The sequence below is a fragment of the Cricetulus griseus genome, assembly GCF_003668045.3.
Source record: "Cricetulus griseus strain 17A/GY chromosome 1 unlocalized genomic scaffold, alternate assembly CriGri-PICRH-1.0 chr1_0, whole genome shotgun sequence".
Classification (NCBI taxonomy): Eukaryota; Metazoa; Chordata; class Mammalia; order Rodentia; family Cricetidae; genus Cricetulus; species Cricetulus griseus.
Genome location: NW_023276806.1, coordinates 155,463,556 through 155,483,163, shown reverse-complemented (window position 1 = coordinate 155,483,163; position 19,608 = coordinate 155,463,556). Strand labels below are relative to the sequence as shown.

The 19,608-nt window shown below is 37.9% G+C and overlaps 1 protein-coding gene across 4 annotated transcripts in view; it reads left to right on the top strand.

The window, feature by feature from the left end:
* Gas2l3 (growth arrest specific 2 like 3) overlaps nt 1-19,378 on the top strand; it is a 37,904-nt gene extending 18,526 nt beyond the window's left edge. For all 4 annotated transcript variants that reach the window (XM_027392584.2, XM_027392585.2, XM_027392587.2 and 1 more), the window contains 6 exons: nt 386-501; nt 3,124-3,265; nt 6,748-6,811; nt 7,772-7,910; nt 12,533-12,640; nt 14,765-19,378. In XM_027392584.2, coding sequence (XP_027248385.1) covers nt 386-501; nt 3,124-3,265; nt 6,748-6,811; nt 7,772-7,910; nt 12,533-12,640; nt 14,765-16,063 — 1,868 coding nt within the window. In that variant the 3' untranslated portion in view covers nt 16,064-19,378. The remainder of the gene's footprint in view (nt 1-385; nt 502-3,123; nt 3,266-6,747; nt 6,812-7,771; nt 7,911-12,532; nt 12,641-14,764) is intronic.
* The last annotated feature ends 230 nt before the right edge of the window (nt 19,379-19,608 follow it).

Here is a 19,608-nt window from a genome sequence, read left to right as displayed (position 1 = left end):
TCAAGTTTGTAATCTAATTATGCTTTTAGAGAAGTTATTTTAGAGGCAGAAGTTGATATTCCCAGACTAGTTATACTAGTGTTGCATTTAATCTTTAAGTTGCAGCAAAGTCCATCTTATTTATAAGGAACTTTTTCCCCCTTGTGCGGTGAATTTATCTAACATAAATGTACATGTGTTTTTTCCTGAACTTTATACATCACAGATTTTTTTCCCTTTGTGTTTGATTTAACTTATATTATTTGTTTTAGTAGACCTTTCAAGGGTAGAAACTTAGTCTCATCAGGTATTTGTTTAGTTTTCCAGCTGATTGTATTTAAGTTGTAGCCACTGCTTCTGAATCTGCTGCTTCTAGATGAGTCTCAGCCTTAAAATATGTTTTTAGGTATTGACATCAAGGCAGAAAGATTATTGGAAGAGCTTGATAATGGAGTGCTGTTGTGTCAATTAATTGATGTTCTTCAAAATATGGTAAAGGAGTGCCACTCGGAAGAAGCAGAGGTAAGGAAATATTGACAGCGAGCGATTAAGTCAATTGTTCATGTCTACTTATTTATTAATTTTACATCCTGACCACAGTTTCCCCTCCCTCCTCTTCTCTCAGCCCCTCTCCTCCACCACCTCTGCTTCCCCACCCCATCCACTCCTCCCCTGTGTCTATTTAGAAAAGGATAGGCATGCCTGCTTCTTATTACCTCTATGTGGGTGTGTGTTTACATCATGTAACTGGCTATGAGACTTTGAAAACTGGTTTAACTTTCTGTGCATTTGAAAAACCATATGTGTAAAATAAAGTTAGTAACATTCACCTTGAGGCTTGGAAAGTAGCTTGGTTGGTAAAGAGCTTGCCATGTAACATCAGGACCTGAGTTCTGCTCTCCAGAACCCACGTAAAAGGTGGCTGTGGCATGTGCACCCATAATTCCAGTGCTGGCAGATGAAGGCGGGCAGATCCCAAAGGCTCACTGGCTCACTAGTCCAGCTAGCTGCTGAGTTTCAGGTTCACTGAGAGACCCTGTCTTAAGAAACAAATCTCCATGAGCATACACACACATATACATGGGTATACAAACATACACACCAGAAACAATAACAATTATTTTCTTTGTGGTACTCACTTGTGAGTGTTCACTGATATTAAGCCTATAGATGGTGTCTGGGATAGTGCCTGATATACTATAGGTGATCCCCAGCAGCTAGATCCCACACACAGTGACAATACCTTCCACAGGTTATGGGAGAAAAGAGTTTGTGGCTGTGCTACCTAGTTTTATATCAATTGACACAAGCTAGAGTTACCTGAAAAGAGGGAAATTCAATTTAAAAATGCCTCCATAAGACCCTGCTGTAAGGCATATTCTTAATTAGGGATTGATGGGGGTGTCTTCCCTGGTCTGATGGTTCCATAAGAAAGCAGTTTCAACAAGTCATGATCAACAAACCAGTGAGCAGCACTTGTCCATGGCCTCTGAATCAGCTCCTACCTCCTGGTTCCTGCCATGCTGTTCTGACTTTCTTTGATGATTAATGACATCATATGGGAGTGTAATCCAAATACACACTCTCTTCCCCAACTTGCTTTTGGTCATACTGTTCCATCTCAGCAATAATGACCCTAACTAAGGCACTGGCAAATGAGTCACCCCGTTTGTTGTTGTCATTGCCATTGTCATCTTTGTAGTCTTCATCTGCTGCCTTAGCAATACATTTATAAATATTGGTGGAATATGTAGCATTTTTCAAAGATAAGTTTAAAGTAATGATTTGAAGTAGATTAGGTTTTCTTTCTTTTTATAAAACATTAAGTGTTTTGGAGAGTTTGGAGCCTAGACATACTATTAAACATAAAATGGTATCATTATTCTTGGAGGACAATGAGTGATATATCTGTTTACATGTAGATGCATACATACACACATACATATCCATATATTTAATACTGGAAACAAAATACATCCTTTGATATATAAAATTCTCTACTTTTAGGAAATCATTCTAAGAAAATCACAGATAGAAATAATATAATCTGCTTATCAATAGAAAAATTGTAACATTGTTACCCAAACATTGGAATATTGTGTATTTATTAGAAATAATTATTTAAATATGTTCTTTTTAAGTCTTAAATATGCCCACAACCTATCCAGTGTACATACATTTGAAATGCACACACACACACACATCAAAATGTAGACTCATATCTGTGTGGTGTTTTCTAGGTACATATGCATAGATTTACAGAGAGATATTTTATCAAAAAGTCAGTGAGAGAAATTCATTTGATATTAATCATTTTTGTGTTTTGCTATACTTATTTGTATATTTTTGATAATGATGATATATTCTGTATTTAACCGTGCATGCAAGCTATTTCAGTTCTGGAAAATAATAGCATCCAGAAGGAGATGCATAGATTTGGTAATAGCGGTTGTCTCTAGGGAGAGAAACTGACAATGATGGTGAAAAACCTACTACTGTACCCATTGCATTAAAAACATCACTCCTATGAATTGCCAAGTAAAAAGTAAAAGCAAAAGACCACCCCTATCCCTTCCCCAGCCTCAGCAGGAATAGCAGAATACTCTGGGGCTAGATAATTAAGAATACAAAAGTACTAACCTAGGGTTTTGTGAAACTTAGGCCATCAAAGATCCTGAATTAAGGATGGGCAACTACTCCCATATTTTATAGTCTCTTTTAAGAAACTCAGGCAGCTTTTATGAGTCTGTGTGAGAAGAAAGCAAAAATGAATATTTGTTCATCTACAGCATAGCATAGTTTTGTATTTGAGTTGAATTGTGTGGAGAGACACACTGTAGATGCGCCGTAATTACAAGGCCATCATTTACATTTTGCATTTTTTGTGCTACTTTAAAAAGAAGATTGGAGAAGCTTGAATCTACTGCTAATTTTGAGTAGATCATTTTCCTAAACATCTTTTTCTGGAAGATACTTAAAGTAGAAGAAAAAAGTCATTTCTGAAGATAATTGTTTTCCCTCCAAACTGTGTAGTCTGAATTTATACTTAATACATTTAACAGTTTCTTCTTCATATTAAAATCAACGCCAAATGAAAATACCATTGATTCTTTTTTTGGCAAATTGTCCTTATGTCTTTTCTAGAATTTTCCAATGAGAAAAGTGCCTTGTAAGAAAGACGCTGCGTCAGGTTCATTCTTTGCCAGAGACAACACTGCAAACTTTCTTCACTGGTGTCGGCACATTGGGGTTGATGAAACTTACCTCTTTGAGTCTGAAGGTTTAGGTAAGTATTGTTGCTGTCAGAGTTTTTCGTGTTTATTGGGATGGTTTTGTGGCCCTCATTTCTAAATTTCCTTTCTAAATATTAACTCAAAATGCATATCACTATTACATACAAAATTTTTACTTCAGTTAGATGTGAAACAGTTGGAGAATCAGATATTAGTCAAATATAGTAAGATTTTCACTTGTGTTAATAGGCTTTAGATAACTAGAATTCTCTGAGTTGGTGGCCAGAAGATTGTACACTAATTAATGTTCCGCTAATACTTTCCTGAAGATGTCTACTAGGTCTAAATTACTAGCAATTTCTCTTTAGCCAGCTCATTATAGAAATAACAGGTGAAATATGCTTATACTATTGGGATTTAATTGTAAGCAATAGCTGCCATCTTTATTATCTAAAAAGAATAATTTTTTTTGATATTTCTTTAAAGAAGTCATCTCCTGGGTGGTGGTGGCACATGCCTTTAATCCCAGTGCTCAGAAGGCAGAGGGTCAAGGCCAGGCTGGTTTGTAGAGTGAGGTCCCACAACCAGGGCTACACAGAGAAGCCTTGCCTTGAAACACCTCCCATCCCAAAATAAAATTATGCTCCCTTGAAAAATTGTTGATGTATTTTTCTCATTTTCTTAAGTCAACAGAAGTATGTATATGGCACTAATGGAGCAACTGGCTGGCTGTTTTACACGCACATTTCAAGGCATTTATAGGGGTGTATATGTATACACATGCATGTATACAAATACTCATGCCGTGATGAGAGCACTACATTTTGAAGGGGACACCGTATTCCTAGACAGAAATTTTATCCCTGATACTGTTTACAGTCACTCATGGATGGTGCTGATTAAAAGCAAGCCGACTTTTACCTGAATTTGTTAGTTTTAAAATTCTTGACCAGCAGTGTGAAGTGTGGTCTGCTCCTGCATAATCTGCAGCCCAAGGTGTGCTCTGGCTACCCCTGCCCAGTACAGAATGGAATGCAGTGGTTTGCCCTGGAGACAGTCTGTGCTGCAAACCCAGGTGTGCTGCTTTTGCTGACAATGATGCTAATTAAATGGCACATTCAGCTACTGGATCATAAGGGGGAGGAAATGCTTAGAATTCTTTCCTTTGTAGCTTACTACTTTTGAAAAGGTCTGAGATTGTCATTTGTTTTTTTTTAAATTTAAAATACATCTTCTAGCAGTGCTGAAGGGCAGTGGAGGACTACGAAAAATACTGTCAATACCAGTAACTCATTTGTAGGCATTGAAGTGATATATATCTATATGTGTGTGTATAAATAATATAATATATAATATGTTGTATATATTAATATGTGTGTATGTATATATTTTCATTTGCTTGGAACTCAAATGTAATTTTAAAAAATAAATATACTATTTTAAGGTACTTAGGATATTTATAAAAACAGGTTTGAAATATTTCATGATAAATTCCCTTATTTCTGTGAATTTAAACTCAAATAGAGGCCCTTTTTGTTTCTTTAAAAGGTAATGCTTTATAGTCAGGCATGTGGGTGCACACCTGTAATCTCAGCCTGAACCATGTGTCAAGTGAACAGATTATTTGTTTTGTGTGTGCAGTAGATGTTATTCCCACCTCAAAGAACAGCTGCCTTTTCTATTGGTGGAATCAATGCATACGATCAGAACACATTGCACTTAAGGTTAGGATTCCAGAATTCCTTAGGACTTCTTGATAAACTCGAGGGAAAACCATTTCCACAATTGTCTGACTAAGCAAGCTTTATTTAGACTGAGCAGACAGCTGCCTCTCTCAATGTCGGGATTTCAGAGAGCAGCCCCTCACTGACTTTTGAGTTTCCTTTTATGAGGAAGGGTTAGTGTTGATAGAAAACAGCTGTCGAGAGAATTGGCTATTGGCACCTGGTCAGAAGAGTGGGGACTGGGGCTCAAGGCTGCTGTGGGGTAGATAAGAGTAAGAACACCTCATGTGAGGGGGATCATCAAGGTAGGATGAAACGGTTAGACACGTTTCATTAGGCGAGAGGGCAATCATATATCACAGGTTCAGGAGTTTAGCAAGGCAACGGGGTGAGTATACACCACAGGGTCACAAGTTCAGTGAAGGCCTGGAATTACGGGGTGCTGAGAAATAAGCCGGGGGTTCTCTGGAAGAAGTCAGTGCTCTTAACAGCTAAGCCATCTCAGCTCTCCAGCCTCAAACTTAAACATTTCAAGTTTGTCGATTCTCTCTCTCTCTCTCTCTCTCTCTCTCTCTCATGCTTTGTCATATCTAAATATTATCGCCTAACAAAAGCAATGCAGATTTTTACCTGTTTACCTTTTATTGTCTTGAGGCCACAAGCAGTTGAGTAGAACTGATGAGAGTGATACTGTTACCTTTAACCTTGCCTTGGAGGAAGATTTTTCTCCATTTACCTTATGCGTAAACGATGTTAGAATGTTACTAGCTGTAGGTTTTTCATGGTTGCCCTGTCTCAGAATGAGAAAGTTCCCTTCTGGTCTTTCTTTGTTTTTTGTTTGACTTATTGAAATGGTGTTAGATTCTTTCTAATTCTTTGATCTGTGTGTTGTCCCCTGTTTTTGTCGTGATAGGACCCTATTTCTATTAATTACATCAGTTGGTTTTCATATATTGAACTGTTTGCATTCCTGGCATAAATCTCACTGTCTTATTGCACATAAGACTTTCTGTTTGCTGCTGGGTTTTGTCACCAGTGTGTCAAAGATCGTTACACTCATGGCTGTGAGACTTAGATAATGGTTTTAGTTTTCTTGTGATAATTTCCTTTGGCTTCTGGCTTCTGGCTTTGTTTTGAAGATAACAGTGCTTCATAGAGTAAGTTAGGAATTGTTGCTTCCTGTCCTTGTAAAGTTTGAGAAAGACAGTTTAGAGTAAAACTGAAGTGACATGACTCTTCCAACAGTGTCTCCTGTTGAGAGATCTATACTATTCTGTCCTGGGGGTTGGGCAGACATCATCATCAAGCATCTTCCAAGTTCTCTACCTTATTTTCGAGGCAGGGTTCCCTGCTAACCCTAGTGGAGCTCATTGATTGATTTAGGTTGGCTGGCCACTGAGCTGCAGAGATGCTCTGTCTCTGTCTATCCCAGCACGGTGGTTACAGGCGTGTGCCACCATATCTGGCTCTTGTGTGGGTTCTGGATATCTGAACTCGTACCCCGATGTTAGTGCAGTAAGAAGTTTATGATTGAGCCATCTCCACATAATTTAGTGCTACTAAGTCCATAGCCCCTAAAGTCTGAGATGCTAAACAAGTAAATATCTTTGGCTGCTGTCCATTCTCTTTGTGCTCACTAGTTTATTTTTTAATGCAGAAGAAATTGCTGTGTAGTAACAATAAAAATGTCTTGTCTAAACAAGTAAGCCTACTGTCATCATTATTCTTTCCTTTTACTCTCTCCTATGCCAGAATGCATTTCCCAAATTAAATCAGATTCTTAACACATATGTTTTTTTTTTTTCCCCTAGTTTTACATAAAGACCCTAGACAGGTGTACCTTTGTCTTCTTGAGATTGGTCGAATTGTGTCAAGGTACGTATTTCTCAATATTTCAGAATTTCAACATCAAAAATACCTTTAAGCAACTTAATTTTATCATAGTTTCTATACCCAAAGAATATGACTCTTGATTGAAATGAAGTAACCCAATTTTCTGTTTTATCTTTCTGTGTCTTCTTTTACTTTGCCTTCATTTCATATGAAATTGTGAAAGTACTACTTAAATCTTTCAAATTAAGAATAGGGTAAAAATATTTAATTTCAAGCAGTTCAAAGCAAATCAAGTACCATTTGGTAAGAAGGCTGAGGCTCTGCGTTCCCATGTTTGTGTCAGCACTGTCCACCCACCAGCTTGTTTTAAAGCTGCCTTTCAGACTCCAAAAAAAAAAAAAAGATTGAAAATATTACATAACCCAGATATCTGCTATGATATAGAAATTATAGTCTGGATTTGGGGCAATCTGAAATATTAAAAAGGACTTCCAGCTTGGTGGTGGTAGCATACTCAGAGGCAGAGGCAGAGGCAGGTGGATCTCTTGAATTCAAGGCCAGCCTAATCTATAGAGTGAGTTCCAGGAGAGCCAGGGCTATACAGAGAAACCTTGTCTCAAAGAAAGAAAAAAAAAAAAAAAAAAAAGAAAGAAAAAGAAAAAGAAAAAGGGAGCCGGGCATTGGTGGCGCATGCCTTTAATCCCAGCACTCGGGAGGCAGAGGCAGGAGGGTCGCTGTGAGTTCTAGGCCAGCTTGGTCTCCAGAGCGAGGTTCCAAAGCTACACAGAGACACCCTGTCGCAACCCCCCCCCCCAAAAAAAAAGAAAGAAAAGAAAAGAAAAAGGGAAAAAAAGAGGGGATGGACTTCCAGCTGTCCCAGTGAAACACTCTGTAGGGAAGAGTCATATAGACTTGGCTCAAGAAGTAAAAGGTTGCCTATTTTGGTCTGCAGAGATGAAGTTGGTACACATTGTGTGGTCACATTTCCTGGCTTGTTTTTAGATATGGAGTTGAGCCACCAGTATTAGTGAAACTTGAGAAAGAAATTGAGTTAGAAGAGACCCTGCTTAATGCCTCAGGGCTTGAAGAGTCCATCAACATCCCCAAATCTTGCTGTCAGCATGAAGAACTACACGAAGCTGTAAGTAATTGCTGTGCTTTGTGGACTGTACAGCCTGACATTTCACAGTTTTGTGTATTTCTAAATTGCCAGGTTTATATTCAGAATGTGTGCCAGTTACTAATCTGTGCTCCCTGATGAGTTCTGGGAGTGTATGAAGAACCAATGTGTACTTGATGAGTGGCGGTTCAAGGCTGCGTGAGAAGTTAATTTTTTTGTTGTTTTTTAAATATGATAACATCATAATTTGAATTGTAAATGATAAGGGATTACAATTTTGGTCATGTATTGAGTTTGTTTTATGTTAATAACCTAAGCATGAGATGACGAGTTTTCATTTGAACACAATAGTGAGCAATGGAGCAAAAGGAACAAATATAAGCCATGCTTAGGAAGCAGAATTGACAGGACTGAATTAGTGATTGCGAGTGAGAGAGGTCCATGGCAGTTGGCAAGGTTAAGCAGACGGTACACAGGTATTAGGAGGATACAGGTAGAAGAAAGTTTACAAGGGGAAAATGGATGGGGTTTTTCTGAACATTGCCCCTAACACAATATGCAGACTTTTTAATGTGACAGGCCATGTCCTGATGGTGCTCTCAACAATTCTTGTCCTTCTGTAGAAATTACTAAAATTGTTTTCCTTTAGGCTCTAGAGCAGTGGTTCTCAACCTCGATAATGACCCCCAACCGTGGATTTATTTTTGTTGTTACCTCATAACTATAATTTTGCTACTGCTATGAATCATACTGTAAATACCTGTGTGCTTTTGGTGGTGGTATTTGCTTGTAACCCTAGTGTGGGACTGGAGCAGAGACACACAGTTCACCAGAGCTCACTGGTTCACTAATCTAGCCAATTTGGTGAGTTCTGGGCTCAATGAGAAACCAGTGTTTAAAAATCTTCTAGAGCCTGGCGGTGGTGGCACACGCCTTTAATACAAGTATTCAGGAGGCAGAAGCAGGTGGATCTCTGTGAGTTCAAGGCCAGACTGGTCTACAGAGTGAGTTCCAGGACAGGCTCCAAAGCAACAGAGAAATACTGTCTCGAAAACCCGATGATGGTGATGAAGATGGTGATGATGATGATGATGATGATGATGATGATGATAATAATAATGGGAATGAAGTTGGAGACGCACTTGATGTAGACTTCTTGCCTCCATATACATGAGGTCATGCATGCATTTGCATTGACATGTATACAGACATATACACAAAGCATGCACTTACATGTATACCACAGACACATACATACCTACACACAAAACAAAATAATAGAATAAATATTCAGATTACCTTTCAAGACATACTAAGAATATGTCAATCAGAAAAAGGTTTTATTAGACCAAACAATTAATTTTATTATCTTATTGATACATTTGGTGATTATAACCATCAGAATGGGAAGCAGAAATAATATAGTAGATAAAAATTATTTAAATTTTCATGAAACCTTAAAGAATAATTAACAAAGGAAAGTGAAAGAAGTATATATTGTTAAATAAAAAATTAGTATATAATTTACTATATGAAGATAGTACATTTGGTAAGAAAAACACTGTCATTGATAAATGTGCAAGTACTGTGTTCATAGCATAAGTACTGTTGACATTTGCTAATGAAGGGAATAAGGTGACAAGATAGCCACAAAATACCATTTTGTTCCAGTAGCAAAAGTTTTAAAAGCAGGAAAATTGGATGGAGCTGGGCGTTGGTAGCGCACGCCTTTAGTCCCAGCACTCGGGAGGCAGAAGCAGGCGGATCTCTGTGAGTTCAAGGCCAAGGCTGGTCTACAGAGCTAGTGCCAGGATAGGCTCCAAAGCCACAGAGAAACCCTGTCTGGGGGGGGGGGAGAAAAAAAGAAAACAAAACAAAACAAAACATCAACCAAACAAAAAAGTTGGAAAATTGAAAGCTGTAAAAAATGTTGTGAAACTATACTTAGGAATTGCTTTTAATGAAAACTAATGTATAATTTTAAAAAATAAATATTAAGAATTACAAGCATATTCCTTTACTAAAATGAGTTCAGCAAAAAAAACCCAAAAAATGTTTATTGTATTATTATTATTTATAATGGTGGAAAATTTTAAGTAATGCACAAACCCTCCAATAGGGGAAAGGCTTTATAATTTAGAATTCAGTATTGTGACAGAATGCTTGTTTTATGTGGCCACCATGACAGTTAGGTAGCAGGGAGAAAATGCTGATTTTATGAAAAATGTATATATGGACAAAAATATGGGAGTGAGGAGAATAGAATGAAAATAAGGCAGTTTTGATGTAGATTATTTTCTTTAGCTGTTTCCTCCAGTGTTATTAATTATGTAATAAATAGATACAGAAAAAATTGTCATCCATACCTTGTGTAGACTGTGCTAGTGATGGCTGCTAGCACTAACAACTTCATATTGCTAAATATAAGCACTTCTCTGGATATTCTAATCAGGGAAAATAAGTAGCTCTGAGAATAAGATCTGGATTCTTACTGTGAAAGCTAAAAGCAAGCATACTTCTTTAGACATGTACATGCTATGCATTCAATGTTCACCTGTACATGGACATGATGCACACGTCCTGACTGCTTTAAACATGTGCATGCTGTATTAATACATTCAGTGCTCACCTATACATGGACATGATGTACACATGTCCTGGATTAATACTTAGCATATAGGACAATTACTATTTGTTCATTATGTCTGAGCCTGCTAAATATGCAAATGAGATTTTATAAACTTAAGAAAATTTTACAGAAAGTAATAGCTAAATGAAATTCCTCCCATACATTAACTAATGAATAACATGTTCTAGTAACTGGCAGCTTTACCTGATTTCAGCTTCTGTGGCATATGTCAGTGTGGACACTCATGTTCATATGCACCCAGTCAGTGAACAAGAGAAACCTTGTGGAGTGACTCAGAGAGATCAATCCCAGTTGTCTACAAGCACATTTTCTTGTTAAATGAACAACATGAAATTGATTCTATCAATATTATGTTCTTATCAGGCTCTATGAATCCATAATTGTTAATTTACTTTTGGTAGATAATTAAGACAATCATAAATTCCTCTTAGTGCGCAGATAAATTGGGCTTATCTGAAGAGACTGCTTAAAACATTAGGCATAAGTTCCATTAAATGAATATATTTTGATATGTTTTGTATGATAAGTAATTGTGAAAAATAGTTATGACTTTTTTATTGTTTTGTTTTGAGATGGGGTCTCATTATACTACCATGGCTGGCCTGGGACTCAGTATGTAGACAAGGCTTGCCTCAAACTAATAGAGATCCCTGGCCCCTTTCTCTCCTGAGTGCTGGGATTAAAGGTATGCACCAGTATGCCAGACATGACCCCCCCTTTTTTTTTTAATGTAATTTGAGAAGAAAGCCCAATATTTTTCTTAGTGGCTGATATGTAATGTTTTCACTTAAAATGTATTTCAAAATATATCATTTAATAAACTTATTTTCCTTGTTTAAAATATAATTACTGAATTTCTTTTCCTAGGTACTGTAATTTTACCATTTTCTTGAGGCCTTTCTCAAGTTTTAGGGTATATTTAGGAAAGGAAGGTCCAAAGACTGTAAGATCCAGAGGTCATGGAGGAGTACTCTTGAACTCATAGTAGTACTGTTGCCTGCATAAGACCTGTACAACAAGATCAAGCCAGTCCACATTCCAGCATGGATGGGTTGGGATCTCAAGGTCCCAACCCTACTGAGAAGCAAGTGGCATTTGATCCCTATTGGGGAAGGGAGAGTAGGATTTCTTCAGGTATGTGGGTGGCCCTTGTAGGCTGTTCATGATCCAATGGATAACCCTGCACCCACATTGTATATAGCCCCACTAATTCTACTCAGTGGATTATCAAAGAGAAGAAAAGAGAAGAAGGAATGCAGTTGGAAGGGGGACATGAAAGTGTTTGAGAGGAGTTGAAATGGGGGAATTTATACATGTTTGAAATTCTTAATAAGACAGCATTTTGAGGGATAGAAGGGGTTTTTTTTTTTTTTCCCATTCCTTTCCTCGTGAGATGTTTAAAATGTAGCAAATACTTGTAGAAAAATGCTTCCTGAATTGAACTATTAAGACTTTTACCCCATCAATAGCATGTAGACATTGGTCTGGACTTATTTTAGCAGTAACTTGGAACAAATGTATATGTCCCTCTCCATTAGTTTATCAGATTAGCATTGTCTTAAGGGAAAATTGAGAATTCTTACTTAGCCTGTATCTGACTGGATGGTCTTTGATTTGACACAAATGTAATTATTCTGGGCTTAAAACAATTCAGGCTTAATGATGAGCTCATGTTTTCTAAAGTCAGCAAATGTGTTTTGAGTTGATTCTATTGTCAGACCTCCTTCAGTGCTTATAATTTCAGTTTATAATTTCACTTGATCTAAGAGACAGGGAGACCTGGCCCTCACCACTGCTGGCTGTTGCTAATTTAACTGTCTGATTTCAAAATCTGTTAGCAAGGAAAGAAGACCAGATATTATAAATACTTGAACTAGCTTTGAAGTTTTGTCTTTGAGATTTATTTTCCTGTCCAATAACATTGCTCTTTAACTTTTAATAGGCTATTTTTTTCTAATAAGCACTGAATATTGATAATTATTTTTAATTTTAGGTTAAACATATTGCTGAGGATCCTCCTTGTAGTTGTTCTCATCGATTTTCTATTGAATATTTATCTGAAGGACAGTATCGGCTTGGGGAGAAAATACTCTTTATAAGGGTAAGTTTGCTGTTTGCAGCCTATATTCATACAAGCTTGTCTTGGAATATGGCTTATTATTTACCAAACTTCTTTTGACCCCCCCTTTTACTTAAAAAAAAAAAAACAGAATAGAGAGAGGGTACTATTAATTTCACTAGACAGGAAAAATATGGTGTACTTGATTTCATGAATTTTGAGTTTGAGTAGATGCTTTTAACATTCAAGCAACTAACTAGAAGACAGCTGAGACTATTTAAAAACATTGGATATAACTAAATAAAAATACCTTCATGTACTTTGGAGACTTTACTGCATTTTTCAGATTTTCTGAAATGGAATAATTTTCCATCAACTCACTAGGAAGAAATGAGAAAAAAAGAATTTCCAGTAAGATTAGTATTAAGAAAACAGACAGAAATATTACCATTCATAATGATAAATACTTTTAGGTGTAAACATAAGCTCTTTTCTTAGGTCATACACCAGTACCTTAATACCACCCATGTTCATGGCCTTCCTTTGTCCCATCTACAGTTGACTTTTTTAAAATCATTTTTGTTGATAAGGAAATTAAAATTTTACCTATTTAGCATTTTTCTACCTTGATGTAATGCAAGAGCTGTTTTCTCTGAATTTAGGAACTGAATATTCTGAATATAAGAATACTTAAACAAAGAATTTCACCGTCTACATTTCCTCTCTTTCACATAGAATCATCATACTCCTGCCCTGTATCCGAGTCATATAGAAACACCCAAACCCATTTTCTGTCTCCTATTATCTTTAAGATTTTTACTTGCTAGTTCCGTTGTTGAGCGATGTCAGGCATGTATACACTGTACTCTGATTATTGTCCTCCTTGCCTTACCTCTGTCCTCTCACCCCCACCCCCAACTCAGTCTCATCCTCACTACCAATCCCTTTCTGGTATTTACGACTTTGGTTTACTTTTGTGACTTAATTAGTTTAATTGGAACCATCTACACAACTGTTGGATTGGAAACTATTCACCGGAGCCTGGTAGGGTCATCAATGGGTAGCAATTGAAGGCAATTTCCCCTTTGTGAATCTGATTGTCAGCAAATAGAAGCAGAAAGGAGGCTGACTTGACTGTTAACACTTAGTACCCAAACTGACCTGAAGAGAGATTTGAGAATAAGTGACTGTAGAGTCTTCCTTTTTTCTTTCTTAGCAAATAGTCAGTGGTGAGGGGTGGGGTTCCCTAAGCCCCTCCTCCATCCATGCCTGATGGTTGGGTCTAGTCTTGTACACTCTACAGCAGCTGGGAACTCATTGCTGCAATGGCTGTGTCTTGCCCGGAAGATGAGCATTCTCAGCCATTCTTCCTGTCATCCGGCTGGCTCATACATTCTCTCCACCCCTCTTCCAAACTCTTTCCTGCACTCTGTGCAGCCATGAATCTGCATTCGACACTGTTCCTGGAAAGAGGGGATTCTTTGATTAGGGCCTAGAGTAAGGAGACTGGGACTTAGAGCTAACATTGAAAGCTGAGCTCACAGAAACCTGAAGCAGATCAACCAACTTTTCAGGACAGCGGCCTGAAAGCCAGCCTGGGCGGCCTTGGCCAAGCTGAGATTTGTTTTATCCCCACAAAGGTGCCCCTATAGGGGCAGCCTGGTGTGATGGAGGCTAGCCACAAATGTCTTAATCGCTCAGAGCCATTCTTACCTGCAAGAATAAACTAATAATAATTTACATAAATGTTTTAAAGATGAAATTGACAGAGTATAACTTTTAAAGTACTAGTTTTAGTTGTTTCTTTCTAATTACTTTTATCTCTCATGAGGCTTTTTTCTTCCTCCATTTTTTTTCCTGCTCTTTCCTTCAGTACTCAATCCATTGAACAATATCACTATTGCAGTTTTCTGCATTAACTCTGTGGATTTTAGGGTGCAAATTATTTGTAAATATTTTTGTTGCAAAGTGGAGGGCTTTTATTACTAGTTGTACAACCTAATACTGCTTATTATTTTAATGCAAAAAGGAGACTTTTGATTTTAAACAAAGCTGTTGGTGACTACTCCAAATTTCACAGGTCATAGAAAATAGAAATCATGATTGTTAACAGATTGAAACTATAAACCTCACAATTTCACTGTTTTATTTTTGTTTGGGGGGCAGATGCTTCATGGAAAACACGTTATGGTCCGTGTTGGCGGAGGCTGGGATACTTTGCAAGGATTTTTGCTGAAATATGACCCCTGTCGAATACTGCAGTTTGCTACACTAGAACAAAAGATTTTAGCATTTCAAAAAGGAGTTTCAAATGAAAGTGTGCCAGATTCACCTGCCAGAACGCCACAGCCTCCAGAAATGAACCCTTTGTCTGCAGTTAACATGTTTCAGAAACAAAATTTAAAACCTGGCACACCAGCCAGTGTTCCAAAGAGCAAGGAAAAACAGGTACGCCCACCAGGCGTGTTGCCTCCGGCATCATCAGTGAAAGGCAATCTAGCTTCCCTGTCTACGCGTTCTAAACTCCCGGATTCTCCAGCAGCATTTTCCCATCCAAAGGTCACATCTTTGAAGGACAGAGTAAAAAAGCCACGTACTCCTCCCAGCGGTGTGTCATCTTCCCTGGCTTCTTTACCTCCAGTGGGCAACAGCACTGCATCGGCTTCATCCCGTGCTGTTCAGTGTGCATCTGAATCAGTGAGAAAATGTGTCCCCTTCTCCAAGACTGCTAAGACCATGGCTGTTCCAGCCCACAGTGCCAGAGATCTGTCTAAGTCTAGACCTTTGCCAAGTAAGTCTTCTGGAAAAATTGAACCAAAGCATTTGAAACACAATCATCTTTCTTCCAGGGACAAGTCACCTATAAATGTATCAACAAAGTGTCCAAAGCCACTTAAGGGAAACATGCATGGAAGACCTAGCCCTTCTCCTTTCCAATCCCCTGCAAAAGTGACCAAATCCACTTCCAAAACCAGAGCCATAGGTCTAGGGACACAGTCTCAGCCACCTGACAGAACTCTGAAATCAAGGGCAGTCCCAGCACAAAGACTTCAGAATTTAAACCATCCTGCGCCTGTGTGTTCAGTGTCCTCTGTAAAAGCTACCAAGGAGGCAAAAGGTGAGAATATAGTTTCAGTTGCCAAAAAGCTACCACAGAGTAAGGGTGCCAGCCAGAAGACAGGACCCAGGTCTCCCAAGTCTCCTGGCCGTACCCCACTATCCATTGTGAGCGTCCCCCAATCTGCTGCCAAGACAGAAACTGGCTCCAAATTAGCACAGACCGCCATGAAGGGCCAGTATTCAGCTAAAGGGCCTCCCAAAAGTGGCACGCCACCAGTTTCTATCAGGAAACCACCCTCATCTGGTAAGGGAACAGTCAGTGGAGATAAAAAACCTACTGCCAAGAAAAAGGAAGATGATGACCATTATTTTGTTATGACTGGAAGTAAGAAACTTAAAAAATAAGCATACTTGTGTCATTTTAACAAACCAGTGTGGCTGAGCAGGATGGGGACCAGCCCCACCAGGATCCCAAAAGGTCTTCCTATGTGTTTGTCAGGATAGCTGCAGACATGAGGTCAAGATGGGGATGAAGACAGGGGACAGAGCTGGGTTGAGGAAAGGACTCACATGTGCTTTTATATTAATAGGCAAATGTGTGAGATTTGATCTGTACTATCTTGTTAATGTCTGCTGTTTGAGGGAAATGCAAAAGTCCAACAACACTACTAGAACTGTAACAATACTGTATCTTTGAATAGGTATTAACTATGGAGATTGTCTGCTAATAGCAATTTGGATGCTGTTAACACTAGTTACTCTGTTCAGCCATAAAGCAATGGTTTGCTTGGCATTAGGGTGTGCCTGTAATCTTAGCTCTGAAGGCTGAGGCAGAACGCCTGCCTGGAATACATAGTAAACTCCAGCAACGGTTTGACATGTGCTATAAAAGGCACCTAAGTTCTGATCCAGCAATCTTAAGGGCCAATGGCTGCTGCTGCTTGGTTTGACATTTCTGGATTAGATGGAATTTTTATTATTTAATTTTTTAACATTTCCGTATCAGAAGGAACTTTTTTATTACAATTGGTAATACCATAAAGTAACTTAAATGGTATGGATGCACACCACATGCATAAAATTAAATCCATGTACATACACATACACATGTACCTGCACACTTGTACACACACATGAACGAACATATGCACACTAAGCACATGCTGTCACATGCACGCATGCACACCACATGCATTTGCAAATGCATAAAATTAAGATGGTATTAAAAGGGCCTTAGAGTGATACTATGTATACATTCTGTCAGGTAACTTGTGTTTTCTTTTGCTAGCACACTATCAGTTTCAGAGTCTCCAGTAAAGCCAGATTGTGCTCATTTTCCAGTGGCCAGCAGACAGACAGTGTGTGTGTGTGTGTGTGTGTGTGTGTGTGTGTGTGATGCCATCTGTCTGTAGGCAGATTCTCTTCAGGAACATCCAGATGATATTAATGACAGCATAAACTCCTTCCACCCACAGGGATACGTGTAAATAAATTATGTATGGGTCTGTAACTATTTAAAGTTTATTAATGTACTTTGGGAAGTTTTAAGGGTTTTAAGTTACTTTATATAGTATTACCAATTGTCATAAGTTTTAGGAAAAAACAGATACAGTGGTACATGCTTATAATTCCAGTGCTTGGGAAATAGAGGCAGGAGGATCAGAAAATTCAAGGTCATCTTAGCTGTGTACTGTAGACATGTCTCAAGGGGGAAAGAATGGCATTTTGACTTCTCTATTATAACTCCAATACCCTCCATTTTCTACCTCCTTCCCATCCTCTTTCTCTTCCTGTATCTGCTTGTGATGCTGAGGGTCCATTCTGGGACATCTCACATCTCCAGCCCCTTCTAATACAATTCCTAAAGCAAAGCTAAATGGTTTACCCGGAAGTTCAATCATGAGTGACTAAGCACCTTAGCTGGCTGCAGGTACACGTGTATGTGTATGTACATGGAGAGACCAGAAGTTGGCATCGGGTGTCTTCCTTCATTATTTACTACTCGATTTAATGAGGCAGCGTCTCTTAAACAAGCAGGAGCTCATCAGTTTGGCTAGTCTAGGCAGCCAGCTTGTCCCCAGAGACCCTGTCTCTTCCTCCTGCATGCCTGGACTACAGGCAGACCATCATGCCTACCCGTTTCTGTGGAGGTGCTAGGGATCCAAACTCCAGTTCACAATCCTGAACAAGAAGTGCTTTATCCACTCACTGAGCTACCTCCCCAATCCCGATCGTTAAAACCTCATTTGGGTATCAAAACACATCTTAGTGTGAAAATACTTAGTGTAAAATAAGAAAGATTTTAATATGCTAAAAGCTATTAAATCTCTCTCCCTATCATAATGCAGACTTGGTTTAAAATGTAAGATACAAAGTGTGTAGGTTGTTATATTAAAAAAAAAAAACTTAGCTTTTTATTAAATGTCAGGTTATGTTCCAATAGTTAACTTACTTGGTTGGGTTTTCTTTTTTACCAAAATTTTTGACTATAAAATGCTACTAATATTAGTACAACCCAAATTTGGAAAATAAAGTGTATTACTCTATCTTTCAATAGAAGGGAATTTCTCCAGCTGTAGTCATATAGGAGGGATTTCTTTTTCTGTGTAGCTTGTCTTTCCCAAACATATGTTTTATGTGAATAAGAAATTAGATCCCATGGGGCTGGAGAGATGGCTCAGCAATTAAGAACACTTGCTATTTTTTGCCAGGATCTGAGTTTGATTTCTAGCACCCACATGGTGACTCACAGCCATCCAGAACTCACATTTTAGGGTATCTAGTGCCCTCTTCTGGCCTCCACAGGTACCAGTCATGTATAGCTACATATGTGTACATGCAGATAAAATATTCATATATGCAAAAAATAGACTAAATCTAAAAAAACTTTCTTTCCCTCACAATTTAAAAAAAGCAAATTCCTTTAAATATATTTTGAAATTTTCTAAGGAGCTGATGAATTTCTGCCACAATTAAAAAATTATATTGCAGTTGTACTCATTTCTTCTCAATAATAGTGTCACATTACATAAGGTCTTTTTTAATCTTTAATATTTAATAAAACAAATATTAAGCATAAAATGCTGAAGTACCTGGAGATATAATGTGTAGTTTCTTTAAAAATTTATTTTTGTCTGCTATGATTTATGAATGTGTTAATTATATAAAACTTAAGAGGAACATGAAATCATTATTTTTACATTGTCCCTCAAGTAATCAAGTGAGGTGTTTGGAGAGCGTCCCTTCAGAATGCTTGGAGTAATTAGTGACCCTGAAGTGTCGCCCACATTATTTTTTTTTTATTGTTTTGTTTTTCTAAGACAAGATCTCCTTATATAGCTGTGGCTTGCTTGGCACTCTTTGTAGTCCAGGCTTGGGCTCGTAGCAATCCCCCTGCCTCAGCCTCCTGAGTGCTGGGTTTGCAGATTTGAGCCACCACCTTCTGCCTGATTTTGTAGTTCTTAATAGATAAAGGAATAGTTTGAAGAAAATAATTTCCTCTGCAATCATTTCATGTCTGCCTAACTTAAAATCTGTTACTTCCTTAAGAGGAGCTAACAAAGGTTATGATGTACTCTTACATCTAACTTTCATACCAACTCTATACGAATTTGGATTTGTGTACATTCTGTTTTTGTGTGTGCTTGTCTGTGTGCCGGCAGTATTTGTATCCAATTTAACTTATTTTTCTCAAGTATTAAAATACATACATAAACTATAGTCTCTGTTTCCTTTTTTGTTATTGTATTCTGAGTGCATTTTGTTTATTTGATCCACGTTGGAAATTGCATATATAAAACTCATAAATTGAAAAGTTTGTAATCTTCCATTACTTTAAATATTTTGTTGTATTGCTCCTAGATGTTTGCTTCAGAAAGACTGGACTTGTGGTTAATAATCCCTGAGGTAATAGAAATCATCAATTATTAAAGTCAAATTCTATAGGTCAC